At 38.5% G+C, this 27,094-nt stretch overlaps 1 protein-coding gene across 1 annotated transcript in view; it reads right to left on the bottom strand.

The window, feature by feature from the left end:
• gpc3 (glypican 3) overlaps positions 1–27,094 on the bottom strand; it is a 442,344-nt gene that overhangs the window by 89,170 nt on the left and 326,080 nt on the right. Inside the window, exon 3 of the mRNA XM_039767661.1 lies at positions 10,955–11,655. Within this exon, the coding sequence (XP_039623595.1) occupies positions 10,955–11,655 (701 nt within the window). The remainder of the gene's footprint in view (positions 1–10,954; positions 11,656–27,094) is intronic.

Below are 27,094 nucleotides of genomic sequence, written 5' to 3'. Positions count from 1 at the left end.
ATACTCTTTGGAGCTAAATTGTTTTTTTCTGAAAATATATTTTTTTATTTATAAAGATTCTGAGTTGTCCTCTGTGTGAATTGCTGGGTTTTGGACTGTGTTTCCCCCTCTAATGTGTGTTTTGAGTATTTATGGGGCTTTTGTGTTTGGAAACTCTTGAGTAGGCACTGTACATGTGATAATACGAAACCTATAAATCTGAAAAAGGCTGTCAAATTGACTTAATTTACTGTAAAGTTATTTGCACATCACCATTTTTAGAAACTGTACAAATGTGAAAGAACTTGACAGAAGTACAATATAACAAATATGCGGATATGTTCTGAATATTTTGGAACAAATGCTAACGTTTCACCCTTGCAACTGTAGACAGAAATAATTAAGTCCCAACTTAAAGAAATATGGTGGACTTAGACCTGGCCTTTCCTACTACATTGTGGGTTTGCTTTTCTTCACCATTGATAGGTCAACTGGCAGCTCTAACGTTCAACAATTTAACTGAATGATGGCACCCTAATGAATGTCAGCCCTGCCTTGTGCCCACTGCTCCTTGAACAGCCCATGGCTCTACACAACATGTGACAATGGATGCTTGGAAGAATTTCTCTTCTTGTGCTGGCTGCACCAAAATGAGTACATCTGGCTGTAACCACAACTACATTGGGCAGGCCTGATGAACAGCCTTGACGTTTCTGAATTTTTTAAGAGTAAATAATAATAATTTATTATTTCAATAAAGGTGAACATGGCATTGTAACTACTGATTCATTCTGCCATTCTCAACAGGCCATCACACCCGCCACACACAACTTGATGACTTAATGTGAGCCGGAGAGCGGATGTGTGAATTGGCCTGACAAAGCTTTACAAACCGCAGTCATCTTGAGGCAGGATCAGCCTTAGGAGGTAATTGATTTTTGGGAGGTGCTACAGGATGTCTGTCTAGCGTTTCATGAAGACGACATGAAATGCAGAATTGTGCTGTACGAAAGCCACAGCAATTTCTCTTGGTTAATCTGCTCATGTGCTATTGTATGATGTACAGGACTCTGCTCATTTCTGTGCTGTGCCTGTTAAAAATAGAACATCATAAATCATGTAGAATCTCTTTGATGAAGCACATAGCAGGAAGAAAAGTGAAAATGCGCTTAAGGATGAGTGGAGAGAGACATGAAAGGACAGAGAACACCTTATAAAACCATGAGGCCCAGCTAGAGACAGAGAGACTGAAGACAGAAGTGGAGCATCAGAGTATAATCATAGAAATAGATGCACTATCATGGAGAACACAATACTGTCTTTAAAAAGAGATAAAGTAAATAAACATTAGAGAGGGGGTTGCATTGCTGAGTGAAGGTACATGGACGACTAATGACATTCCAGGAACAGAAGATGTTTGTCTCATGTTTCTTCTTGTCAAATATTAAGAGAGAGCCTGGCAAGTACTCTGGCCTAGCGGCTCAACCTCTGAAGTTCAGCAAGTCACTTGGGCCCTATCTGCACCACTGCTACGTTTTAATTTAAAAATGCAGACATTGGTCTCTGTTTTCACCTTTTGTCCACACTAAACCAACATTTTGAGCCTATGGAAACAAATACTTTTGAATATGCTCTCTAGAGCTGGATACCTTTAAATAATAAGACAAAAGCAGTTTCTGAAAACACAGACACTATGTTTGGTTTGTGCTTAACACGTCTCTTCCCTGACTGGATGTTGCTCATTACAACATCTCAGACTCTGATCAGTCATCCTTCACGAAAAAGAATATACCAGCGTATCAGGCATAGAAATGTTGCTTTCCAAGGCGCTTGCTGTGCTGCTTGCCAGTATACATCTGTCATAAATTCCAACATCCCTTAAAGGACTGCCAGCACTGAGTAATGCAAAGCATATACTGTGTATGTTTTTAGAAGCTGGGGTCAAGCGACTACTCGCAATGCACAACAGAGATGCCAGTTGTATGTTTGCTCAAACTGTATGAGCTCATTTGGTCTGATTGACATTGAACAACATGGGTGCTCAGATTATCCATGTACATTCCACACTCACTGTGGTCGCTGCATAATGAAATTCAGGAAACTTTGTTGACAATATCAGAAAGACTGCTCACACTTCAACAACCAATGGTAAGTTGGTATCAGGCATTGCAACCCCTCTCATACTGTATGTGAAATGATGGTTGATGAAGAAGAAACTCAGGTTGACTCAGAAAACTAGTCAGCAACTGCAAATCGGTCTTAATTGTGTCAAAATTGCACAGTGCATGACCAGTGATATGCGTCATATGCGTTTTCGGTTGTTTAAGTGTGAATGAACATAGCTTTGTAAACAATGTGAAAAAGTAGTGTGGACAGATATTGTTTTCACCTTAAAATGCTTTTATTGAAGTGCAGACATAACCTTAGCCTGATGATTCTCCAATTGTAGATAACACATGTAACCAACTGTATAATAGATGTGTACCTGTAAAGTATCATGGGATATAAATCATCACACCCGTGCACTATCCAAAATAAGGGGTGCTTGTTTGTTTTAAGTGTGACATCAAATGAGCTTGAATGGTGAAAGAGGTGGATGCCCATCATCATCTGTCTTACAAAAAGGGTTACTCTGTGGAAGAATGGTGCCCCTTTACTACTGCATTGCAAAAAGGGATCAAGATGTAGTGCTAGAGATTACGGAAAGCAGACATAGTTATAATTTTTTTGACGACATTACACCATTCAGCTCAGTCCCACTTACTTTTATTATGGACTCTAAGAGGCAAGGAAGTGATACACCAGACTATCAGGAATTGAATTTCACAAAATGCTCTGAGTCTCTACAAGGGGATCTCTGTGATTACTACTTTGCCGTCGAACAAGTTTCTTACAGTCCAGTAACTGAATGCCTGGTTCAGGTAACATGCTTATGTCCTGCAGGTCACTGATTGAGAGATTCCACACAGTATATACCCAACAAAAAAAAAATCAGAAATGGATGTGCTTCCCTATTGTGCAAAACACTGATACCAAAGTAGCAATGCTTTTACATTTGTGTGGATGCTAATTATAAAAAACTAAGTAATGAGTTCTTTTTTAGAACATTACAATAAATTAGGCAGGTGCTTGACTCATAAGTAGAGTTGGAGCACTTTTAAAGAAAGTAATACATTACAGGTTACTTCTCTCAAATTGCTATGAGATTACTTTACTCATTACTTCCCAAAAGTAATCTCATTGCTACAGTAATTACTTTACTTTTACATTACTCTCTAAACCCATGTGAATATGTTCCATTTGGAAAGTGCCAGGATGACACTCTGTCTTTTCTGTATTTTAATAAGAAGGAGATAACCAATAGCAGTGAATGTGAAATTCAGCAGTTAAACAATTAAACTGTGTGTTTTGCATTATTAGTGTGTTATTTCAAGCATAAAAACCTGCAAGTAGAGACCTTTAGTTCGCAAAAGAATTCTTAATTTGAAAAAAATAAATCTTAGTAATTAAAAATAAAAAAGACTTACCCATTCAAACACTTGGAAATAAGGAGTTGATATTGTTAATATTGCTATTGCTCATATAGCGGTTGGAAGATGAGAGCACTTACTGATCAGACAGGCTCAGCTACCTGCAGTGTGTGTGGCATAACAGAGTTAAGACACCCGTGTCTCTGTGTTCTTTACACTATCAAAGAAGCATTTTAAGCTAGCCAATAACGTTTTGTAAATCACATTTACTTTCTTGTACACAGACAATTCCGTTTTCATTAGAATATTAAACCAAAAAATCTAAAAGAATGTTTGGATATGGAGCCAAATTTCATGGCACAAGTTACTTATAATGTTTCCATTTGTTTGGATAGCCAAGACTTTTGTGCTACTGCACACTGTTATGAGCTCCATTACATCATAAGAATTAAAAATATTAATATAACTATTGAACATTTAATTATATAGTTTGTACAGGGTGGTCCAGATCTAATTATGCAGGGTCTAGATCATCTGGATGACTTTGATTTATGCGGGGACGATTCAGTTCAGCGCGAAGATAATTCTTCATGTCGTCAGTTCACACACTTCTCGATGGTCTGGGATTTTTTAGGTGATTTTCTATGTAATAAAGTTAATAAGTTATAACATAATGAAAATTGCATAATTAGATCTGGACCACCCTATAGACTGACACTATGGTCCATCTTTCTTTAACTAGAATTAAATTCATTGTTAAACTTATTTTTGTAAAATTGAAAACCTGCTATCTTTCAAAGTAAAACTCAAAAATTTTGATTTCTTAATAAGGACAAAGTAGACATTATTTGAAAAACAAACTATCTTGTAACAGTTGGCAGGGTGGTGCAGAAGTAGCACTGCTGCCTCTCAGTAAGAAGACCCAGGTTTGCATCCCAGGTCCTCCCTATGTGGAGTTTGCATGTTGGGGGGGGGGTTCCTCTGGGTGCTCCCATTTCCCCTTACTGCATGTTAGGTGAACTGGTGATGCTATATTGTCCCTAGTCTGTGTTTGGTGTGTGCATGTATGTTCACATGTTTTGTAGAAATCCTGCCCAGGATTTGTTCCTGCATTATGCCCTAAGCTAACTGAAATAGGCAAAAGCTACCGAAGAGACCCTGGTCTGGATTAAGCGGGTTAGAAAATTACATGACTATCACGTAATCTATATATATATATATATATATATATATATATATATATATATATATATATATATATATATATATATATATATATAAAAGTCAATTTATGTGTGCGTGTATGTATGTTCCAGCACCACTTCAAAACGGCTGGGGCGGGTTTTCATGAAACTTGGTACACATGTTTCTCATTGATCAACTAAAAATACTGTAGGGTGAAATCAACCCTAACCAACCCCTTTCTGGGTAGGGTGGGGGTGATCTTGCGGTTTTGTATTCATGTTATCATCCAGTTGACACTAGGAATGACCACCAGAGGGCGAACTGGAGGTGACTGCCAGCATTCTTTATGTTTGAGCACCACCGGGAATTATCAGCAAAATTGAACAGATTTTATTGTTGAATACATTACCCATAAATACTAATGCACTGGTTGTGACTTTCACTGTTGCTTTTGAAATTAAATAGAGTTGGCCGGTTCCGAGCATCAACTGGATGATAACATACATACAAGACCGCAAAAGCACATTAGTGAGTTTTCATTGTTTGTTAATTTATTTTTATTTTTAAAGTTGTAGTTTTTTTTTTATATATTTTTTTTCGAGCAATTAAAAAAAAAACACTTTATCTTCCTCTCGGGTAACGCCAGGTATTTCCTCTAGTTTAAAATAAAACACATCTCTCATACAGAATGTGCAGCATCATAAAAGTCAGTGTATTTTATGCCTGCATGAAAATAATGTACATGTAAAGTGCAAATCAGAGGAGGATGCATATTGGTAGTCAAGCTCACCACCTCGAATGTACGGTAATTTAAAATGGAATGCCTGCCCTTAATACACTTACAATTGTGCTTGAAAGTTTGTGAACCCTTTAGAATTTTCTGTATTTCTGCGCAAATATGACCTAAAGTCCTAAAAGTAGATAAAAAGAAACCAGTTAAACAAATGAGACAAAAATTTTATACTTCGTCATTTATTTATTAAGGAAAATGATCGAATATTACATATTTGTGAGTGGCAAAAGTATGTGAACCTTTGCTTTCAGTATCTGGTGTGACCCCCCCTTTGCAGCAATAACTGCAACTAAACGTTTCCGGTAACTTTTGATTATTCCTGCACACCAGCTTGGAGGAATTTTAGCCCATTCCTCCGTACAGAACAGCTTCAACTCTGGGATGTTGGTGGGTTTCCTCACATTAACTGCTCGCTTCAAGTCCTTCCACAACATTTTGATTGGATTAAGGTCAGGACTGACTTGGCCATTCCAAAACATTAACTTTATTCTTCTTTATCCATTCTTTGATAGAACGACTTGTGTGCTTAGGGTCGTTGTCTTGCTGCATGACCCACCTTCTCTTGAGATTCAGTTCATGGACAGATGTCCTGACATTTTCCTTTAGAATTCTCTGATATAGTTCAGAATTCATTGTTCCATCAATGAAGGCAAGCCGTCCTGGCCCAGATGTGGCAAAACAGGCCCAAACCATGATAATACCACCACCATGTTTCACAGATGGGATAAGGTTCTTATGCTGGAATGCAGTGTTTTCCTTTCTCCAAACATAACACTTTTCATTTAAACCAAAAAGTTCTATTTTGGTCTCATCCATCCGCAAAGCATTCTTCCAATAGCCTTCTGGTTTGTCCACATTATGTTTAGCAAACTGCAGACGAGCAGCAATGTTTTTTTTGGAGAGCAGTGGCTTTCTCCTTGCAACCCTGCCATGCCCGCCATTGTTGTTCAGTGTTCTCCTGATGGTGGACTCATGAACATGAACATTAGCCAATGTGAGAGAGGCCTTCAGTTGCTTAGACGTTACCCTGAGGTTTTTTGTGACCTCGCTGACTATTACATGCCTTGCTCTTGGAGTGATCTTTGTTAGTCGATCACTCCTGGGGAGAGTAACAATGGTCTTAAATTTCCTCCTTTTGTACACAATCTGTCTGACTGTGGATTGGCGGAGTCCAAACTCTTTACAGATGGTTTTGTAACCTTTTTCAGCCTGATGAGCATCAACAACTCTTTTTCTGAAGTCCTCAGAAATCTCCTTTATTTGTGCCATGATACACTTCCATAAACATGTGCTGTGAAGAGCAGACTTTGATAGATCCCTGTTCTTTAAATAACGCAGGGTGCCCACTCACACCTGATTGTCATCCCATTGATTGAAAACACCTGACTCGAATTTCACCTTCAAGCTAACTGCTAATCCTAGAGGTTCACATACTTTTGCCACTCATAAATATGTAATATTCGATCATTTTCCTCAATAAATAAATGACCAAGTATAATTTTTTGGTCTCATTTGTTTAACTGGTTTCTCTTTATCTACTTTTAGGACTTGAGTGAAAATCTGATGATGTTTTAGGTCATATTTATGCAGAAATATAGAAAATTCTAAAAGGTTCATAAACTTTCAAGCACAACTGTATGACATTGACATATTATTTGCTTAGAAACATGTGTAATCCAAGTAGTGAAATTCTAGTAACTAGTTATATTATTGTACTGTATTAAGTTTTGTACAGTATTAATTACATTACTTTGTTATTGGGAAATGTGATTTGATTACAGTACTGATTTACCCTGTACTCTGCTCACAAGCCCAGAGTCCCTGATCCGAATCCAAGCCTGGATTTGCACATTCTCCCGGGTTCATTTTTCTCTGTCTATTCCAGATTTCCTCCCATATTTTGAAGAAATAAAAATAAAGTAAATAAGCGCTTCTAAGTGGGCATCTAGTGAATGAGTTTGGGTGGGAGTAATTATGCTCTGTGATGGATTGGTGTCTCATCTTTTGGACACAACAATACCACCGTAGGCTCTGCCTCTTGACACCCTGAAGTAGATTAAATGATTGAATGTACTGTATGCAAATGGACAATTTATTGTCACATCTACAGTGTAAAATGAAATTTACACTGAATAAAAAGCCAGGTAGTATAGTATAGTGCTGAGTGAAACAGCCAATTTTTCTTTTGCATATAGTTTCAGGATGTGCACAATTTTTAAATCAAGAACTTCACTAAAAAGAAATACTAAAGGTTTTTTGGAGAGTGAAATGTAAGGAACACTGTTCAATGAGTGTATGGCAACACCGTACCCTTTTTGGACTCATATGTTACTCACAAAAAGGCTCAGATGAAAATAAATTGATGAAAAGTATCTTTTGGAAATGCAACATGGCTAAACACAATCCATGTGAAGACTAAAATAGGAGTGTACTCCTAGACAAAAGCTGTAATCCAGCGAAGGCAATGAAATTGTTATCCAAAGTGGCTGAGATATCCTGTTTTGCCAGTGCTTCTATTCAAGATGTGTGTGTATTGATCAAAGTGTCTCCCATCAGAATTGTTTTTCTCTCTTAAAATATTTTTGAGCACAATATACTATGTGGGATTTTGGGCTGCTTGTTCTCTATCATCTTCTGTGTGGGTTCCTCACATATATTTTTTCCTGAATGCAAGGATTTACATTGGTGCCATTAGAATATTTTGTTTTTTAATTGGGCAGTGTCAGGTGTAGGAGGACAATGGGCATGCCAAATGAGATGGGGAAGAAGCCATTACCCAGACAGAAAGCAAGTGTGATGACACAAGCAAACTGGCTGGAGAGAGAAGGAAATAAATTTGTACCCGGCCGGTATAATATATCAGACGGACCAAGAAAAGCCAGGTATCTGGAGTGGTTCCATTCCCCATAGGTCAGGTGGTGGTGGTCCTCATGTGGGACCCCAATCAGGACAACAGCAGAGGTGCTTTGTAGATGGAGTTTGGAAGTGCAATCCTCTCAGTGTCCCTGTGGATCAAGAGAGGGCACCATCATGAGAGGACCTATGGCCTAGAAGTGTTTCCTGCAGGATATGATGTCACACTGGAAGCACTCCTATGACCGGAATGAAAGACAGACTGATGCCACAAATCCTTAAGTCAGAGACAGGAGGCTGCGGACAACACTCAGCAGAGGAGTGAAGGAGGAAGAATTGTATTGATTTATCATGATTCTGTGGCATATTACTGGAGAGAGGCTTGTGTTTAAAGGTACTTGAGTGAATAAATGCCCTTTATTGTATTCATATAACATGAGGTATATTGCTGTTGCTGTTGTTTGGGGCTCTCTGGCGCCCCTTGTGGTTATATAGGTTATTATTCCTGTTACTGGCATGCGGCTCATGGCTCCCATGGAAGTTACGCAGCACAACACCTACCTTTACATTTGATTTCCGGGTTCATTTGGTGTCTGTGATAGGGATAAAAACTCTGTTAGATGAAAAGAATATTCTTTGTCTACTTTCTAGTTTCTGATTCCACCATTTGTCTTGATTGGGCTTTGAAGTTTAGGGTTTGGTCTTTACAATTTTGACAAATTTTTTTATTTGATTTTTGCTTTATTTCATCTTCTAGTCCTATTTTTGCCTTAGGGCAGAACAGACACAGCTACCAGCTTGCAAATGATACAGAAATATTGGAGAAAAAAGTTTTTTATATACGGTATACTAAACACCTTTCCTACTGGGTCAGTATGACAAGTTTTATTTGGTTTTGAAATGGTATTCTTTTTATAAAGCAAAATTCTAAGTGACACTATTTTGCGTGAATAGCTCGTTCATCACAAATAATAATCTAAAATTAGCCCAGATGCATAGTTTATGCCTTGACGGACTACTACAAAAGGCAAAGCAAAACACTGTAACACTTAAGAGGTTATGCAGGTCTTTTTAGGTATGTAATAAATATCAAATCAAAAAAAGATTTTCTTGGAAATGTCTTGGACTCTGACTTACTTTGATATTGGATTAGATTAACTTTATTAATTTTGAAAATCACTAGGCATTCATTGTTCTAATTGTTGTTATAATAAAAATTAGGCCAAGTGGGGCAGAGTAGAAGCCAAAAGGAGTTATGTGTAGCTGGTATACTGCAGTGTCAAGGCCATATCTCAACCACTGTGTGCCATCTTAGTCTCTTACAAGGACAACATTGTGTAAAAGTATACAAGATAATCCAGAAAGGAACTACCAGACTGACTACAGGAAAACATTGACATGTCTTTGCTATTAGCAATGATGACAACAGCATAGCATACACTAACGTGACCTGCTGGCTTTGAAAGTTCTGCTCAAAGCTAATAATTTTATCCTGTACCATGACTTTATTTGACTCTTGCCATGGACTCTGTTGTGAAGCTTCATTTATTATTTATTGCAATTCTTGTTACAATTTCTTAAGTATGCCTTTTTCAGACAGCTGTCTTGCTGAATTTGCATTTTCTCTTTTTGATTTTGTTATGCTGATTAAATAATCCCACTAATAAGAAAGTTAGGGAAGAAAATCTACCAATTTTACTGTTTAAGTGCACTGTAAGGCCTTCTTTGTGGAGAATGACACATTACACAGAAATAAATCAATCACAATCTTATTCAATGTCAGTGATATAATAAAAATATTAGGAGGGATGACACCCTTAAATCATATGAAGCACAACAAATCAGCTGGAGCTTTGATGATCCCACAAGGAGTGGGCCTGTCCAATATGCCAACTCCCTTTAACTGCTTAGTGAAGGAAAGTATTGCTAATATACTATGGTGACAAACTTGTACTAACATTAACCCCCAAAAATAGCACTTACTGTATATTTGGGATGGGATAATTACAGATAAGCCCATCAATGGCTTATATTTTCAAACACTAAATTAAAAACCCTTTGCTGCTTTTCTGTGCAAGAACACCAGCAGGCAGTTGGTGTCTTTTGAAAGGTTTGAGTTATGCACCTACTGCTTGTCATGCCCCATTTCACCATCAAACATTGCTTTTTTTCTAGCACCTCCTTCACCCACATTCAGCCTGGTACAAACAGTAAGATCTGATCAATCTGAGTGACTGATTCACTGCTTGTGGATTGATGACTAAAAACTAATGTGAATACAAGGACGCAGCTTAAACCATTCATCAGAATATTGATGAATGTGTCTGAGTTTGAGAAGACATTTGAAATAAAATTGCAGTTAATGCATGGAGTCAACAATGGGAACAGGCGAATGCCATGAAAATATAATTACCGGCAGTGAAAATGTTTTGGTACGGAGCAAGTAGGAGAGCCAATTTATTTTGATTAAGCCAGTGCCGCTCCCACAATTAAAAGATTTTTAATGAGTGTCTTTGCACAAAGACAGAGGTTCCCAATAAGAGAACAAAAAGCAGGCCTGAAATAAGAAACTGATGATTACTTCAGTGGAATGTGAAGGACTTAACATAACCCCCCATACAATTCTTTTAGAGCCATTGCAATTGGCACTCATCACAATTAGTGTTGCACTCACCACAGTAGACAGTCGGAGTCGGTTCCTGTTAGCATGGAGTACAGCATCCCTGATCAGTGTGTACATTTTGAGCAGCACATTCTCTGCATCATAAATGCCCTGCATCCCACTGGCCACTGCTCCCAGCCCATTGATGTATTCCTGCCAGTACTGGTGCACCTCAGTCACATGATTCAAGCAAGCATGCATGACAAGTTGGCAGTAACCCACACATGGTTTGGCCAAAAGGAGGCCCTGACAGCCAGGGCAGTACCACAGTTTCAGCAGAGCACGTCCACATTCCTTGCCAAACTTCAGATGATCAGTGGTGTTTATAATCTCGATTCCCAGGTTGAGTGCCTGCACAAAGACTCGAGTGGCAAGCAGTGAGTGGGACAGCCTTGTCATAATCACCTTGGGAAAGGGCCCAAATGCCCCCACCTCTCTCCATAAGGTGCGCAGGCACTCCATTGAGAACTCTGGTCCTCGAGAGCCCTTTTTCATCGGGTTGAGAAGCCTGTGGTACACTAAAGGAAAAAGATTGTCGAAGAAGGAGTTGACCATGTCGTCCACGTTCGTGTCTGAGCCCAGGATGTAGAGAGACATATCTGTAAACAGCTCGCCAACGGGGTTGGAGGCTTCCCCCACAAGTTCACGGAAATTGCTCCGAAACATCAGGTTTGTGTAGTTGCGGGCATGGCGAATCACCATATCAAAAGCCTCTGTAAAAAAAAAAATAATAATAATTATAATAAAAATGAAACACACCTCTGTTCAATATGAAACTTTGCCCACAAATAAAAGTATAGATTTTAGCCTAAAACAGAAATGTTGGATATGCAAAGTATGGCTTTATTGTTAGTGTGAAAAGTAAAGCAATGTCAGAGGCCACGAGCAGAGGAGGCCTTCAAAAAGAATTGTTCTGGAGATGGTTTATATTCTGTGCAGGCAGCATTTGGCTAAGAGGGCTCCAGTGGAAACACATTTTCTCAACACTGTTCCAGGTATGCTGATTCAGGGTTTGTTTCAAAGTCAGATAGGAACAAATAATTAAGAAGACCAAACTTTAGCCTTTTATAGTCCTCCATTCTGTGCAACCTCCACACCCACATCTGCACAGACCTGACCAGAGAGGAAGCTGGAGCACAGTTAGGGTAGGAAATCAATTACAAGATAAAGGCAAACACACTATACGCCTGGCCAGTTTAATTCTGCTGAGCATGTCTTTAGATTGTGGAAAGAAACTGTGGATGTGCATGAAGATTTCATGATCAAAACATCTCAGCTTTTTTACAGTGCTGAAACATATTCAGAAAACTATATCCTGGAAAAAAATAAGCACTAGCAAGGAGGATAATAATACATTTCAGCGACTTCAAAAAGCATTCACCATCTTGAAGTCAGATAAAAAGTAATAAGCATATTAACTTTAAAATTCAATAAAATCTGAACAGGAAATGACAGCATGTCAATCAGGTCTATGTGTCTTTCTTTCCTACGACAGCACTCAAGTCCCAGTTGATACTGGATGATCCTCTTGTGGTAGAAATCCTTTCCAGTCATGCATAAATGGTCAGTTTTCAATTCTCTTTGAAGAGCTCATCGATTTTTACTTTGTTGCTCTCTTTAGAGGCAGATTGCGACAGACAGCTATGAGGCAAATCGGTAATATGTGAGTTCCTCTCTCATGCTCCATTAAATATGTAAATAAAGACACTAAATAACTTTTAATATCTAAAATATTATAACACCTGAAGCATTACTGATAACTGTTTATACAACTAGAGATCTCCATGTTGGAAATGTGTAAGGAACTTATGAATAGGATGTCTCCATTATTTACATAAGAAACCAAAGATGGCTAAACTCCTTTGTCACTAACAGCCGACTTTTGATTAGATCATCCCAGTCTAATCACGGTAAGTTGCCAGTCTTCTCTCCACTAGAAAGATGGGATTGTCAGATAGAGCCAACTTTATTTTACTGTGACAATGGGATGGCAAGATCTACCTTTGTAAAAACAGGGAGAGAGCGTGTCTCCAAACTGGCCACCCAATAAAATATTTGAAAATGTCCCTTTCCCACACCTTCCCACCCTGCACTGCTTGTCCTTGAATGCAGAAAACAGCATGCTGGTTATTTTGATCAGTAAAAAGAAATAAACACATAATTTTGCATACAACAAAATCTGATAATAGACTTAGGTTTTAAATGTCATGTTATAAAACAATGGCAGCGATTCTTTCACTCAGAAACAGACACTGTCATGGAGTGAGAGCAACATTCTGTTAGCAGTCAGAAGCTCAACACAGTTTGGGTCTTGTTTATTTTGAATATTTATCTTGTTCTTATTATTTTTTTGATTACTTTTAGTTGCTACTGTAGATGCTATTGTTGCTGTGAAACCTCTTATTATTTATTATAACTTTTCCTGTTGTGATTCATTTTGAATTACGCTTACAGAAGATATACTGAATTTCAAGAAAACATCAGGAAACTGATTCTGCTAATTTACAAATGTAATAGACAACATGTATTGTTTCTTGATATTTCATAACCTTATTTTTCTAGACGTTTCTTACATATTATATTTTTATTTAAGTTTTTCAGGGGTTCACACAATAAAAAGAACTATCAAGGCAATACTTTTTAATAAGTATGGAACACATGTTTTGGTATTGTGCCTGTACAGAATAAACTATTCATCAATTTAGAAAATACATTTCTGGGATTTAATTTGATGTGTGGAACATTCATTTTGAGTAGATAAGTTATGCTGAATAAAATCAATGTACTAAAAAATGTTCAAAGATGGGTCTGAATCCACAGAGTTCCAGTACTGCGCCCATCTTCTGACACTGATAGCACCCATGCAGGCATTACATATGCACATTAAAGCATGTGTGAATCTGCACCACTGGAATTCCCTCCTTTACAAGAAATTAAATCAGCATGTTGTTCTTGTCAGCTCATTTCTTGTTCTTAACTACAAACACATGGTTGAGACAGGAGATATCATTATTCATTTAGGCATGTCAAGCCTGTTGTCCCTACGGGTTGTAAACTAAACGGTACACAGGGGGGCATGCCAGGAGAGTGTCACCTGTGTGCCTATCTCCTCTACAGCTCAGAAGTCCCTGACCTGGATGAAGATCTCTAACCTTAGCCTGACTCATCTCTCAGTCCTCCTCCACACCCACTGGCTCATCTGAATGCAAAGACTTCAGTCCTGTGCCCATCTCTGTTTGTAGACTGCCACGAAGGAAAGTCTCCATTGTTTCAGTGTAACTGTCATCACTGTTAAGGACACTACTAAGGCACTCAAGGATTGTTAAGGTCAAACCAGGTCAAGATTAATAGGTTGAGAAAGTAAGCCAGGAATGAAGCAGAGATCAAAACCGGAAAGATAATAAATCAAAGCGAACAAAGCCAAAGGGGTAAGAACAAGAAAGTACTACTTCTTCTTCTTCTTCTTCTTTTGGCTGCTCCCGTTAGGGGTTGCCACAGCGGATCATCTGTTCGCATATTGATTTGGCAAAATTTTACACCGGATGTCAAGAAAGTACTACAAGAGAACAAAACAGAAGACAAAGCCAGGGAAACCTAACACTAGGGCCTACTAGGAAAATAAGCTAACTAGAGATTTGTTGTAAGGAATATCCACAGAGGGATACTGAACAATACTGGGCACACAGCATCCTGACATATTTATACCAGAAGTACTGGTGACATCACTGATCCAAATCTTGCGATAATGAAAATGGGAGCATGATAGTATGTGAATAAAATGGCGTTACATAAAAAATAAAACCAAAATCAACACCTTTAAAACATAAACAAAGTGAAAACAAAAGTCAGAAATGAAAATATAAAAAATTTTACTTGCAAACTTACCAGCTCACAAGAAATGGTATTGTTAGATAAGATACTGCAAGTTTCAGTATTCTCAGGCACTTCTTGAGGAGCTGATTTTTGTTTGACCCTTGTACTTTTTGATATCATTTTGTGCTATTAAATGGAAATCAGAAAACCATAATTAGGTTTTTTTTATCTCTAACACATAGACCTCATATTGTCTTTTTTGGGAATTGCATAATGGTCAAGTGTCTGGTGGTGGCATTTTAACTCGTGCCCCAGGTAAACTGTGAACTGTAATCTAGCTCTTGATGAGTGGGAATGAGTGTGTGTGTCTGCTCTCATTAGCCTGACACCTCAGCTGGAGCCATTTTCTGACTTTGCATTCAGTGCTGCTGGGATAGACTCCACTCAAGCAACTCCAAACTGAATAGTGTGGCTTTAATAACACATAGATTGAGCGACTGTTTGGTTAAATGTAGACTGAAATTGTCTTGGAATTTGCTGAAAAAAAATGATTTACCTGGACATTTAAATATGCTAAAGTGTATAGTTAAACATCAACCTCTAACAAAGCAACCTAGAGACAGGCCAAACTGGCAATCACAAGAGAAGAACTGCTGCATGAGCGGTTTACAAGGAGCACATTTATTGGGTGAAAAGCTAGTTTATCATAGAAAACTCACACATCTAATACATATCAATCAAACTGTGTATCTTTTTCTCATGCTTTATTAATAAAAAAAGTCAAAATGAAGTTATTCAATACTGACAATAAGATGACTGTGTCATACATATTAGGATGTTTGTATTTCTTTTAAATTTCCATGGTATTCAATGAGAACAACTAAGCCACTAAGGTGTATGGTAGCACTCACATTAAAAAACATTTTTGTTAATCAAAAATAACCCAACATTTGTTTGCTTTTCATAAAACTGTTGTATATGATTGGCTACAATGTGCACTGTGATGAGAGTGACTAACCCCAGGGCAGTCATTGCCGGAGATGAATTGCACTATTTCTGTATGTTTGCGTCATGTTCCAACTTTTCATTTCACATCACTCCCACTGAGATCTAACAGTTATATGGACTGTAAGTACTTCACTGGCCTGCTGTGAGTGAGCACTCCCTGTGATGGACATATGCCTTGTCCTACCGCTGGTTCCATCCTTGTACCTCATGCTACTAGGATAGTCTGTTGCCACCTGCTGACCCTGTAATAGAAAATCAGTACCATCAAGGCTGTGAGAAGCAGCATTCAGCTGAAATAAATGGTGGCTTTCCCTTTTTAGTTAGTAGTTTTTACTAAATAACACATATAATCAACTATGGTATCCAGTGCATACATTTCTGGTTCAAGTCCCCCATTATAGTATAATCACTTACATGAAATGTTGTAAATTGTTGTAAAAGATGATGGCAATGGCTTAATACTATAAAACAGAAAATAAAATACACATTCAGTTGGTTGCTTGTCTATGTTTAACACCTTTTCAGTTTATAATATACCATTTGTACTTAAAAGGTGTATGTCAGTCTGCATTTCTCATATTTATTGTTTTACTTTGTTTTCTGTCCTGTTCATTTTTTATGTGCTGTAATCTTAATATGGCAATTCCTTAGTAACTTGTAAGTCATTACAATCAAGTGGAGTCACTCTACTTAATGGACATGCACATATATAACTTTATCACGCAGTCGACATTTCAAATATATGACTGACAACATTTTATTCAAAATGTTAACTTTAGAGGGGCACACTCTCTCAAACCCAAATGAAGATCAATGAGGTTAAAAAAGTGGTTTTGTGTCAAAGGGATGGTAGTGACACATAAAGTACTCAGAGGAAGCAGAAACCAAAATCCACTGGCCAATGAGCCTACCGATACACTAAGTGATACCAGTTATGTTTAAGTCCTCCCCTGACTTATGTTACAATTTCTTTTTAGTTAATCTTTGTTCTAATGTTTTATGTTATTATTGGTATTTATATATTTGTCATATATACTCAGCAAAAAAAGAAACATCCCTTTTTCAGGACTGTGTATTTCAACAATAATGTTTTAAAAATCCAAATAACTTTACAGATCTTCATTGTAAAGGGTTTAAACAATGTTTTCCATGCATGTTCAATTAACCATAATCAATTAATTAACATGCACCTGTGGAATGGTCGTTAAGACCTTAACAGCTTACAGAAAGTAGGTATTTAAGGTCACAGTTCTAAAAACGCAGGACACTAAAGAGACTTGTCTACCAACTGTGAAAAACACCCAAAGAAAGATGCCCAGGGTCCCTGCTCATCTGCGTGAACGTGCATTAGGCATGCTGCAGGGAGGCATGAGGACTGCTGATGTGGCTAGGGCAATAAATTGCCATGTCTGCACTGTGAGACGCCTAAGACAGCGCTACAGGGAGACAGGAAGGACAGCTGATCATCCTCGCAGGGGAAGACCACGTGTAACAACACCTGCACAGGATCGGTACATCCGAATATCACACCTGCGTGACAGGTACAGGATGGCCACAACAACTGCCCGAGTCACACCAGGAACACACAATCCCTCCATCAGTGCTCAGACTGTCCGCAATAGGCTGAGAGAGGCTGGACTGAGGGCATGTAGGCCTGTTGTAAGGCAGGTCCTTACCAGACATCACCAGCAACAATGCCGCCTATGGGCACAAACCCACCTTTGCTGGACCAGACAGGAGTGGCAAAAAGTGCTCTTCACTGATGAGTCACGGTTTTGTCTCACCAGGGTGATGGACTGATTCGTGTTTATCATCGAAGGAATGAGCATTACACCGAGACCTGTACCCTGGAGCGGGATCGATTTGTATCGATGGCTAGGGCCATTCCCCCCAGAAATGTCCACAAACTTGCAGGTGCCTTGATGGAAGAGTGGGGTAACATCTCACAGCAAGAACTGACAAATCTGGTCCAGTCCATGAGGAGGAGATGCACTGCAGTACTTCAAGCAGCTGGTGGCCACACCAGATACTGACTGGTACTTTTGATTTTGAGCCTCCCTTCATTCAGGGACACATTGTGAAACATTTTTAGTTTGTCTTATGGTGTTGACTCTTTTAGTGTTCATACAAATATTTACACATTAAGTTTACTGAAAGTAAAAACAGTTGAAAGTCAGAGGACGTTTCTTTTTTTGCTGAGTATATTTTCTGTTAATTAATCTCTATCTGGGGCGGCACAGTGGCGCAGTGGATATCGCTGCAGCCTCACAGTTAGCAGACCTGGGTTCGCTTTCCGCGTCCCCCCGGCGTGGAGTTTGCATGTTCTCCCCGTGTCTGCGTGGGTTTCCTCCAAGTACTCCAGTTCCCTCCCACAGTCCAAAGACATGCAGGTTAGGTGCATTGGAAATTCTAAATTGTTCCTAGTGTGTGCTTGGTGTCTGGTTGTGTGTGTGTGTGTGGCCTGCGATGGGTTGGAGTCCTGCCTGGGCTTTGTTTCCTGCCTTGTGCCCTGTGTTGGCTGGGACTGGCTCCAGCAGACCCCCATGACCTTGTAGTTAGGTTATAGCGGATTGGATAATGGATGGATGGATAATCTCTATGTGTGTAATTATGTTCTCTGATGTTCCTTGTATTTTGTGGGTGGATCCCCAAGTGATGGGGCCCTCGCATCAATTACAATTTAGGGTCCGCCCCAATCCGGAAGCTGGAAACTGAAGTCCAGTGCAGTTCATTTGTATCTGCTCTGGTGGATTTTGATGGTGTCACACACGTGTGTTTAGGAGACAACTAAATGGCTTGAATACATGTGATTCCATGCCAGACCATGGGGTGGCGAAGTGAACTAATTTTCCCTCTCAATCTTTTGCAGACCATTCTAGGGAAATCCTGCCCGGATCTGGGGCAGCCAATGACGTCACTTCCGGTTCCAGTATCGATGACATCACTTCCTGTACTGGCCTTTAAAGCCACCATCTTGTCTCCAGAGAATCAGTTCTGTTTTGGACTCAGTTGAATGAACATGTCTTTGTTTATTAATCAGTTTTGCAGCCGGGAACAATTATACTAGTGGCTGCTCCAAACCTTCTCAATGCTTGATGGTCGTTTTTGTGACAATGGTTATGTGAATATTGTATTCTATTTGGTTTTGGTCTGTTTTTTTCCATTCACTTTGTTTGACTTCTTAGGATTATTCTTGTGGATTTCTTACTGGGTCTCTTTTTGCTTTAGGTGGCCTTGTGGACAACTCCTTTTGTCTCGTTTTTTGCTCTGTCAGAATATTTTGTTAATTTTCTACATTCTTGTGAATAAATCCTCTATATATAAAGATTCCTTTGCGTGATTACTTTCTGCAAGCCAGTTTTACGGTTCTCCGTCTTATGAGGCATATTTATTGCATTCAAGGATATTTTGAACTTCTAAAACTATGCCCTACTTGGCCAAAGCCGACTATACAGTGGGAGCACAGGCTGCTTTGGAGTGCTACCTCTTCAGGCTGCTGCAGATACTAACCTGTTTTCTGCTCAGTTCTGGAGGCTTTACACCTTTGCCATTTGTGTGCTGCTGAAATCTTAATCCCTGGCGTTCACATGAAGTGTCTATTTCACTTTCCTTTTCCTACAATATATTTTAACGATTTCTGCTCAGCACACTCCTTCCCCACCTACTGGCCCTTTTTCCTCTCACCAACTAAGCTCTTGTCATCTAGATGACCTCCCGTCTCCAAGCCCTGGTCTGGTCTTAAGCCCCAGACAAGAGATACTTCCAACATCTCGTAGCATATGCTATGTGAAAGCCATAGGGTTTTGTGCCTCTAGACACTTCTGCACTTTTAAGCCCCAGATGCCATGTCTTCTATGATAGTTAGTAGGAGTCTACAAATTCTATATGAGAATTCCACACCACCCTCCATTGCGATGAGACGTCTAACATATTAGCAGTCATTCCTCATTGCCCTATTCTAGGTTCTAAGTCTTGAGAACCCTATAAGGTCCTGTGCCCATACATAAGTCACATCTGCTGGTCCAAATCCATATGGCTACCTGCCTTAGTATTTGTATTATAAACCATAGTATAGGTATTATAGGTACCATGGTGCTATTTGCTTCACAGATGCAGAGTTTTTAGTTCCATTGACAGCTCAATCATAGATTTTGTGCCGTTTGCTCATTCTCCCTGTGTTTGTGTGGAGTTTTCCCTGGCTTTCTTCTCACAACCCAAAGCCATATGTTTCATTTTGCCCCATGTGTAAGGGTGCAGTGTCTAAGAAGCACTGAAGCATTTAGGGTTAGTTCCTGTCTTGGCACTGGCCTCCATGATCAAGGACTGGATTAAGTGGATTCCAGCTGACACATTTATGAAGTCACATTTATGGGGCTGGTCTCTGTACTCATTTACTGAGTCCTAGAGGTTCAAAGACGAAGTGTTCTGAGAATAAAACACAGAAAAATATCTGATTAAAGAAAAAATCCCATTTGAGCTCCATACCAGATCAATGCCTGCATATTATTTTTTCCTTCTTTTTTAGAATTACTGGAAAAAAACTCTGGGTGTCAGCAGGCTTATCTGTTGCTTAATCAGCATTAAACAGATTAAAGCGAGCCATCATGCCAGAGTGGCCCAAAGTCTGAATCTCTTCCAAAGAGAGATCGATTAACGATGTGAACATTAATGAGTCTGATTAGTTTGGAGTACATTTTTACAAGAAGCCTGATTGTTCCAATTACTGGCCTGTGATCATTTAATGAATACATCGCAGCCATAAAAAGAGCTATCTCAGGGTAACATGGTTGGGTTCAAGATGATGAGGTCAGCATAGGTCTGATCAAACCTACTAGCAAAGGAAAAAAAAATACTTGGCAGTTATGCAATCATGCTGCATTGACATTACTGATTTACAATATGTCTCAGTAACCACATCATTCAAAATAAAAAAAGACTCGTCTTTTTAGAATCGTTTAAAAATGCTTTTATCAATGAATGAAGTACATGTCTACAATGGTGCATTCTGTCTCTTCCATCTGGATCTTTGTTGTTAACTGTGACCCTTTTGAACAAAGTCTGTGTGGTGAGTGGACAGACACTTTGGAGCAGCACACCTTCAAATATGCCATCTTTTGTGTTAACAGTTGACCTCTTCTGTCTAGCCAAGCTTGAACTGCCTTTTATATTACTAAAGAGATTTTTTTTCTTACTTTTATATTAAAAGACCATCATGTTATAACACTCTTGGTGCCTCATCACAGGAGATATACTGAGAGGAGATCAAAGCGGGGAGCTGGGATTTTGGAGACCAAACTTTTGATTTTTAATTTGCCTGACACACAAGGGACACACTTTGCTTGAAACGGCAAGCTGCCGTAAAAAGATTTCTCAAAGAGACCAAAATCCCTTAGAGAGTTTGCCAGATGACTGCACTCTGCAGGAACTTCACAGGTCAACCAGACTGGCTTCTGGGAGTTTAGGGAGCCCTGTGATTCTCCAATCAAGATACGGTGTGCTAAATCGCATAGTTCTGCCAGCGTCCCATTTTGGGATTGTTTTCACAGTTCTACAGTAGCCCTCTTCCTGGACATATACTTCCAGCAGAGGGAACCCTAACATGCTGCTTCAACACCATTCAGACCGAATCGGAGAAAAAAATGTCAATCTGCACACTGTTCTTTACTTTTTCCAGTGTGGACTCCAAATCATGGGATAGTAAAATTACAATTTCTGCAACCCTGCAATGAATTCAGACCTATATTCTGTAATACAGAACTCAGTCGAGAGCAGGGTAGTTTATTTTGAGTTTCAGAAAGCATTTGATAAGGTCCCACATGAGAAGATTCCCTCAAACACAGAAAGCATTAGGAGTTATTATGCAAGGGATTGGGTGTAGCATGTGGCAAAAGGAAATTACAGGTACATCTGCATTAGCAATAATCTGCTGTTTTTCTCCTGGAAGGGAAGAGTTCAGTTTATCTCATGAGTACTCTTTCACTCCAGAACAAGACAGGCTTTCCTCCCACTATCACAGCTGCCAAAACCAAGTAGTTGTCAACCAAATGGACATTCAACCAGTTTTGTATCGCCATAGTTCATTAGAATGAATTTAATGAATTTATTTCCATGATATGTGTTTTGTCTTAAAATATTGCTAATATTTATGGTGAATTTTTTAGTTATTTTCAGAAAGGTATGTTTTGGTCAAAGTATCTCAAAAATCTCTCCACAAATATGTAGCTTAATGGAAAAAAAAAAAAAAACAAGTATGATTATCTCGGGTAAAACTGTGGGTTTTATGACATCTGAAGTGTCAACTCTCTTTGTGTTTCTGAATTCTTTTGAAGATTGTATAGCCACTCATGGCCCCACTGAATGAGCTTTGACCTCTGACTAACTTTAGGTTCTCAGGATATAAAAGGAGAAATTTCAAAAGTATAAGAAGAATTTATTTCTTCTGGAATGTACATGGTGCGGGAGAAATAACTCCCACATTTCAAAGGGGGATTGAAAAAAAATGCCATGAGGTATCAACAAAAACTTTTTATTTGCCAAATGTAGATATAAAAAAGTTTTTTTACTTTAAGTTTTAAAAATTATATCGTCCAAATGGTGGCCTTGACGGCTGATACACATTTGGAGCAGTTCTTTGAAGTTTTCCATCACTCTCACTAGCATGTCGGGCGAAATTCCTTCAATTTCTTCTTGAATAGCCTCCTTTAGTTGGTCCAAGGACAGAGGACGATGTTTGAAAACCTCCTGTTGCCCTTACTCTTTGAACTCACGGCAAAATCATTTTCCGGTTTGGAACACTTTCATTAGCACTTAAACAAAACCGCGTGCGAAACACCCTCTGCGTCGCAGCTACAGATTTGCCATTTTTGAAAAAAGCCTCCACTACAAAGCCTCGATGCTTACCCGACTACGACATGGTAACGACTGAAAACTTTATTATGTACCGTACCTAACGGAACGGACCGCACCCCTCTACCTGCTTTGGGGACCCCACAGTGATTTTTTGAAATGTGGGAGTTATTTCTGCTGCACCCTGTATAAACTGCACATTTCTATCATTCTTTATTTTGCCACTTTTATACTTTATTTTGCTACTGTATACAATTTTGAGTTTGCTGTTAATAAATTTCCAATTATTGTACTGGTTATCTGCCTGCTATCATTTTAATTAATGCTGAAAGAGTATATCCCCTTTAACTGCAGACAAATGCTGGAATTAGGCCCATGACAGTCACAGTTTGAATATTTCTGTTTGGTGAGTATTCTTTAATAATTAGGCTTTAAATTAAATTTTAAACATATTAAGCTAACCCGCCAAGCCTCTGAGGTTTTATTAAACACACGGTAAGGAATAGTGCTTAGCCTCTGAGGTTGCATACAAAATATTATTTATGTAACACATTCTCAGATAGCTACCTTGTCTCTGATGTTTTATTATAACGCACAAACTAGGTAAACAGTGCTTGAACTCTGAGGTTACAGATAAAAAGCAGCAATTAACCATAGTTGTATTGGATTCTTGGGGTATATAAACTCAAGCTTTGCAAATTACAGTAAGTCAAGCTAACTTAAATATTACAGTAACTTATAACTAATTTATATCATAAAAATAAAATTGGTCTTTCAGAGAAAAAGCTGAAAATTTGAGTCAGATTAATGGTCTCCACCATTGCTGGATAAGAGACGTGAGACTAGTGAAACTGGACGAGTTGAAATTTAACATCCGTCTAAATTCATGACCAGGTAAAACCAAGTACACCATCTAGGCAGTGTATATAATCATTAAGCAGGCTAAGAAATGATATGATTTTTCCATTTATAATTATGAAAGGAATTAGTACAAGTGCATCCAGGCTTTTACTTTAAAATGAGTTCTTCAACAATAACATGGGGGCAACAAGTGGAAGGCAGTTCAGGGTGAATTTCATACAAACGTTACAAATTTTTCAAATAGTGAAAAACATACATACAAAATAAATGATCAAGTAGTGTAGTAGAGAGTAGGACTTTGAGAACTTTCAGGTCTCAACTTGATGTTACTTTGGAGACATTAGGTGAATAATATTAGCTATCTTTGTTGGGCTGAATGGCCTCTTCGCATCAAAATTTTTCTAATAGTTTAAGTCAAACATGACTGGTATTTTTGTTAGCAGTATGAATACAAAAATTTTTGAAGCAATCAGCATTTACTTTATATACTGCCTTATGCAGTTTACACATTCATTAACTAAGGGCAAGTCTGAATAAGAGAGACTAAATTGCCTATTAGTCGTCACTGTGGGAGAAAAAAATCCTATATTATGAAAGACTACCTTCAGTACAATTAACACACTCACTGAGTCTGTTCTTCTTTCTTTTAAACTTTTTATAGCCACTTTTCTGCTTCTGTACACCTTCCTTCCTTCCAGACTTTTTATAGTGCCAGCAGGCATACTGTAGCTAGGAGCACTAAAAGCCCCTGTGACTTACTAAAGTAGTAAGCTAATGACTGGCATCGCTTTGGACTTGATCATCCATTGTGCAAGTCTGCCTATTCACAATACCTGAAGCCTATTCCAACTGCATTAGGCGGAATTCATGAACCACCCTTGTCCATCACAAGGCACCCTCACACTCATAATGATTTATTTTCCTACTTTAAAGTGTTCTATCTAATGCAGCTAGTGTTCATGCCATGAAATTGTCACATTTTCCACAGTTCACCCTAAATGACATTCAAGAGGTCCTTAAATAGCAGACAACCTGTACAGCTTTTATAATAATATATTTATTGTTAATATCGGTAGAAAAGTATAAGCGTGTTTGTTCTGTCTCTTTTAGCATAAGATTGTGGTCAAAAGTCACTAAAGATAGACCCCAGCACAACTTTCGGTACAATTTGTGACATGTAATTATTTGTTGAAAAAAAAGCCTACTCTGTTCTAATTAGCTAATTTTTCCAAAGCAAAATAGGCATGTACTGTAACAGAATATACTGCATCTCTGTTCCTGAAAACCTCATGATGAATTCAGCTACCTTTTTACAAAAGACATTCTACTGAATTTATTAAAAGCAAGTCAAACTTGACAAAACTAAGTTCAAATCAACCTCCACACATGAGAATGAGAGCAAAGCCAACAGCTAGAGTAAAACTTTAAGAGTAGAAAAAAGGGGGAAACATCCTTTTCCCCAATTACATGCTTGTTCTAAAATGTTACTGATTAGATTGTGCCAGGTTTTAAAAAGTTTTGAACAAATCCTCTAAGTGAGAATTAGATGTTTTCCAATTTAAAATAGTATATAACATCAGTTGCTCACTGACTTAAAAGAGGTGAGTTAGGGTTCTTTCACTTGAGCAAGACAAGTCTACGTACCAACAGTGAAGTAAAGGCAATTACAGTTTGTTTGTTCTTCTCCACTTTAAGCCCATCTGGAAGTACACCAAACACAGGTGTTAGTGGATTAGGAGAGATTGTGACACCACGGCTGTCTGAAAGGCATTTGAAGACTTTGGTCCAGAATGTTGTAAATTTGGTGCAGGCCCAAAACATGTGACCCAGTGAGGCTGGAACTCGATTGCAACGTTCACAGGTTGGATCTTGACCTGGAAACATTTTGCACAATTTTAAACGAGACAGATGTGCTCAATTAAGATTTTAAGTTGAATAATTGTATGCTTTGTGCATGGGAGCCTTCCACTCATTTTCTGAAATGTTGAGTAAGAGATCCTTTCCCACTGTGCTCTAGGATTTTTGAAAGTAAGCGACTTTAAAATGTTTTTATACTCTTCAGAAATGCTGTCGGAGTCCTCAAGACTAATCAATATTTCTCCCGTGATAGAAGTAGGTGGAAGGTAAGGAAAATTGGGCAGATTTTGTTTAGCAAAGTTTCTAATTTGTAGGTAGTGGAAGACTTGTGTTGATGGAAAGTTAAATTTGGAGTGTAATTGGTCACAGGATGCAAAGATGTTACCTATGTACAAATCTCTCAATGATTTAATCCAGTATGTTTTCTAAACATTAAAAACTGCATACGTTTGAGAGGGTGGAAAAAGGTGGTTCTTGTGCAGAGGTGTCACAGATAAAAGCTTCTCTGTCTTGAAGTACTTCCTACATTGGTTCCATATTCTGAGTGAATGAGGCACAATTGAAATGTTAGTATACAGTAATCACTCCTCGATCCTCGATAGATGAAAATCCGCGAAGTAGAAACCATATATTTGTATGGTTATTTTTATATATTGTAAGCCCTTATAAACTCTCCCACACTGTTAACATTATTAGAGCCCTCTAGACATGAAATAGCACCCTTTAGTCAAAATTTTAAACTGTGCTCCATGACAAGACAGAGATGACAGTTCTTTCTCACAATTAAAAGAATGCAAACATATCTTCTCTTCAAAGGAGCGCCGTCAGGAGCAGAGAATGTCAGAGAGAGAGAGCGAGATAAAAGCAAACAATCAAAAAATCAATATGTGCTTTTAAGTATGCTGAAGCACCGCGATAAAGCGGCATTTTGTAGAGGAGTGTCCGTATCTCCTAGGCAAACAGCCTCTGTGCAAACAGCCCCTCTGCTCACACCTCCTCTGTCCGGCGCAGAGAATGTCAGAGAGAGTGAGAGAGAGAGAAAAGCAAACAATCAAGCACCGCGCATGAAGCATATCTTATATCATCGAGGAGTTTTAGTTAATATGTAATACATGCTCTGATTGGGTAGCTTCTAAGCCATCCGCCAATAGCGTCCCTTGTATGAAATCAACTGGGCAAACAAACTGAGGAAGCATGTACCATAAATTAAAAGACCCATTGTCCGCAGAAATCCACGAACCAGCGTAAAATCCGTGATATATATTTAGATATGCTTACATTTAAATTCCGAGATAGATTGAAGTCGCGAAAGTCGAAGCGCGATATAGCGAGGGATTGACAATAACTCGTATTTACTGGGGTACATAACAAAGAATATAAAGAAGTACTGCAGGATTTTATTTCTATTGTGTATATTTGCTGCCCAGTAAGACAACTGAAAGTTAGGCAGAGCCATGCCACCTTCTGTCTTAGGTCTTTGCAGGGTTGCCCTTTGGATACGTAGATATTTTGAATTCCAAATAAATTAAGTTATGAATGAATCTAACCTCATACAAATAATCTGTTAATATATATGGGAATACTTTGAAATAGAAAAAGAAGCTTAGGAAGGATATTCATCTTGACAATGTTAATTCTTCCAGCTAAGATGAAAAGTTCACCATCTATACAAGTTTTGCTTAAATTTTTCCATGCAGACAGCAAAATTTTGTTGTTAAAGACCTTTATGTTTACTTGTGATATTTTGCCCTAGGTATTTAAACTGGT

Source organism: Polypterus senegalus, chromosome 10 (genome assembly GCF_016835505.1).
Source record: "Polypterus senegalus isolate Bchr_013 chromosome 10, ASM1683550v1, whole genome shotgun sequence".
Classification (NCBI taxonomy): domain Eukaryota; kingdom Metazoa; phylum Chordata; class Cladistia; order Polypteriformes; family Polypteridae; genus Polypterus; species Polypterus senegalus.
This window is presented reverse-complemented; position numbering and strand designations above follow the sequence as displayed.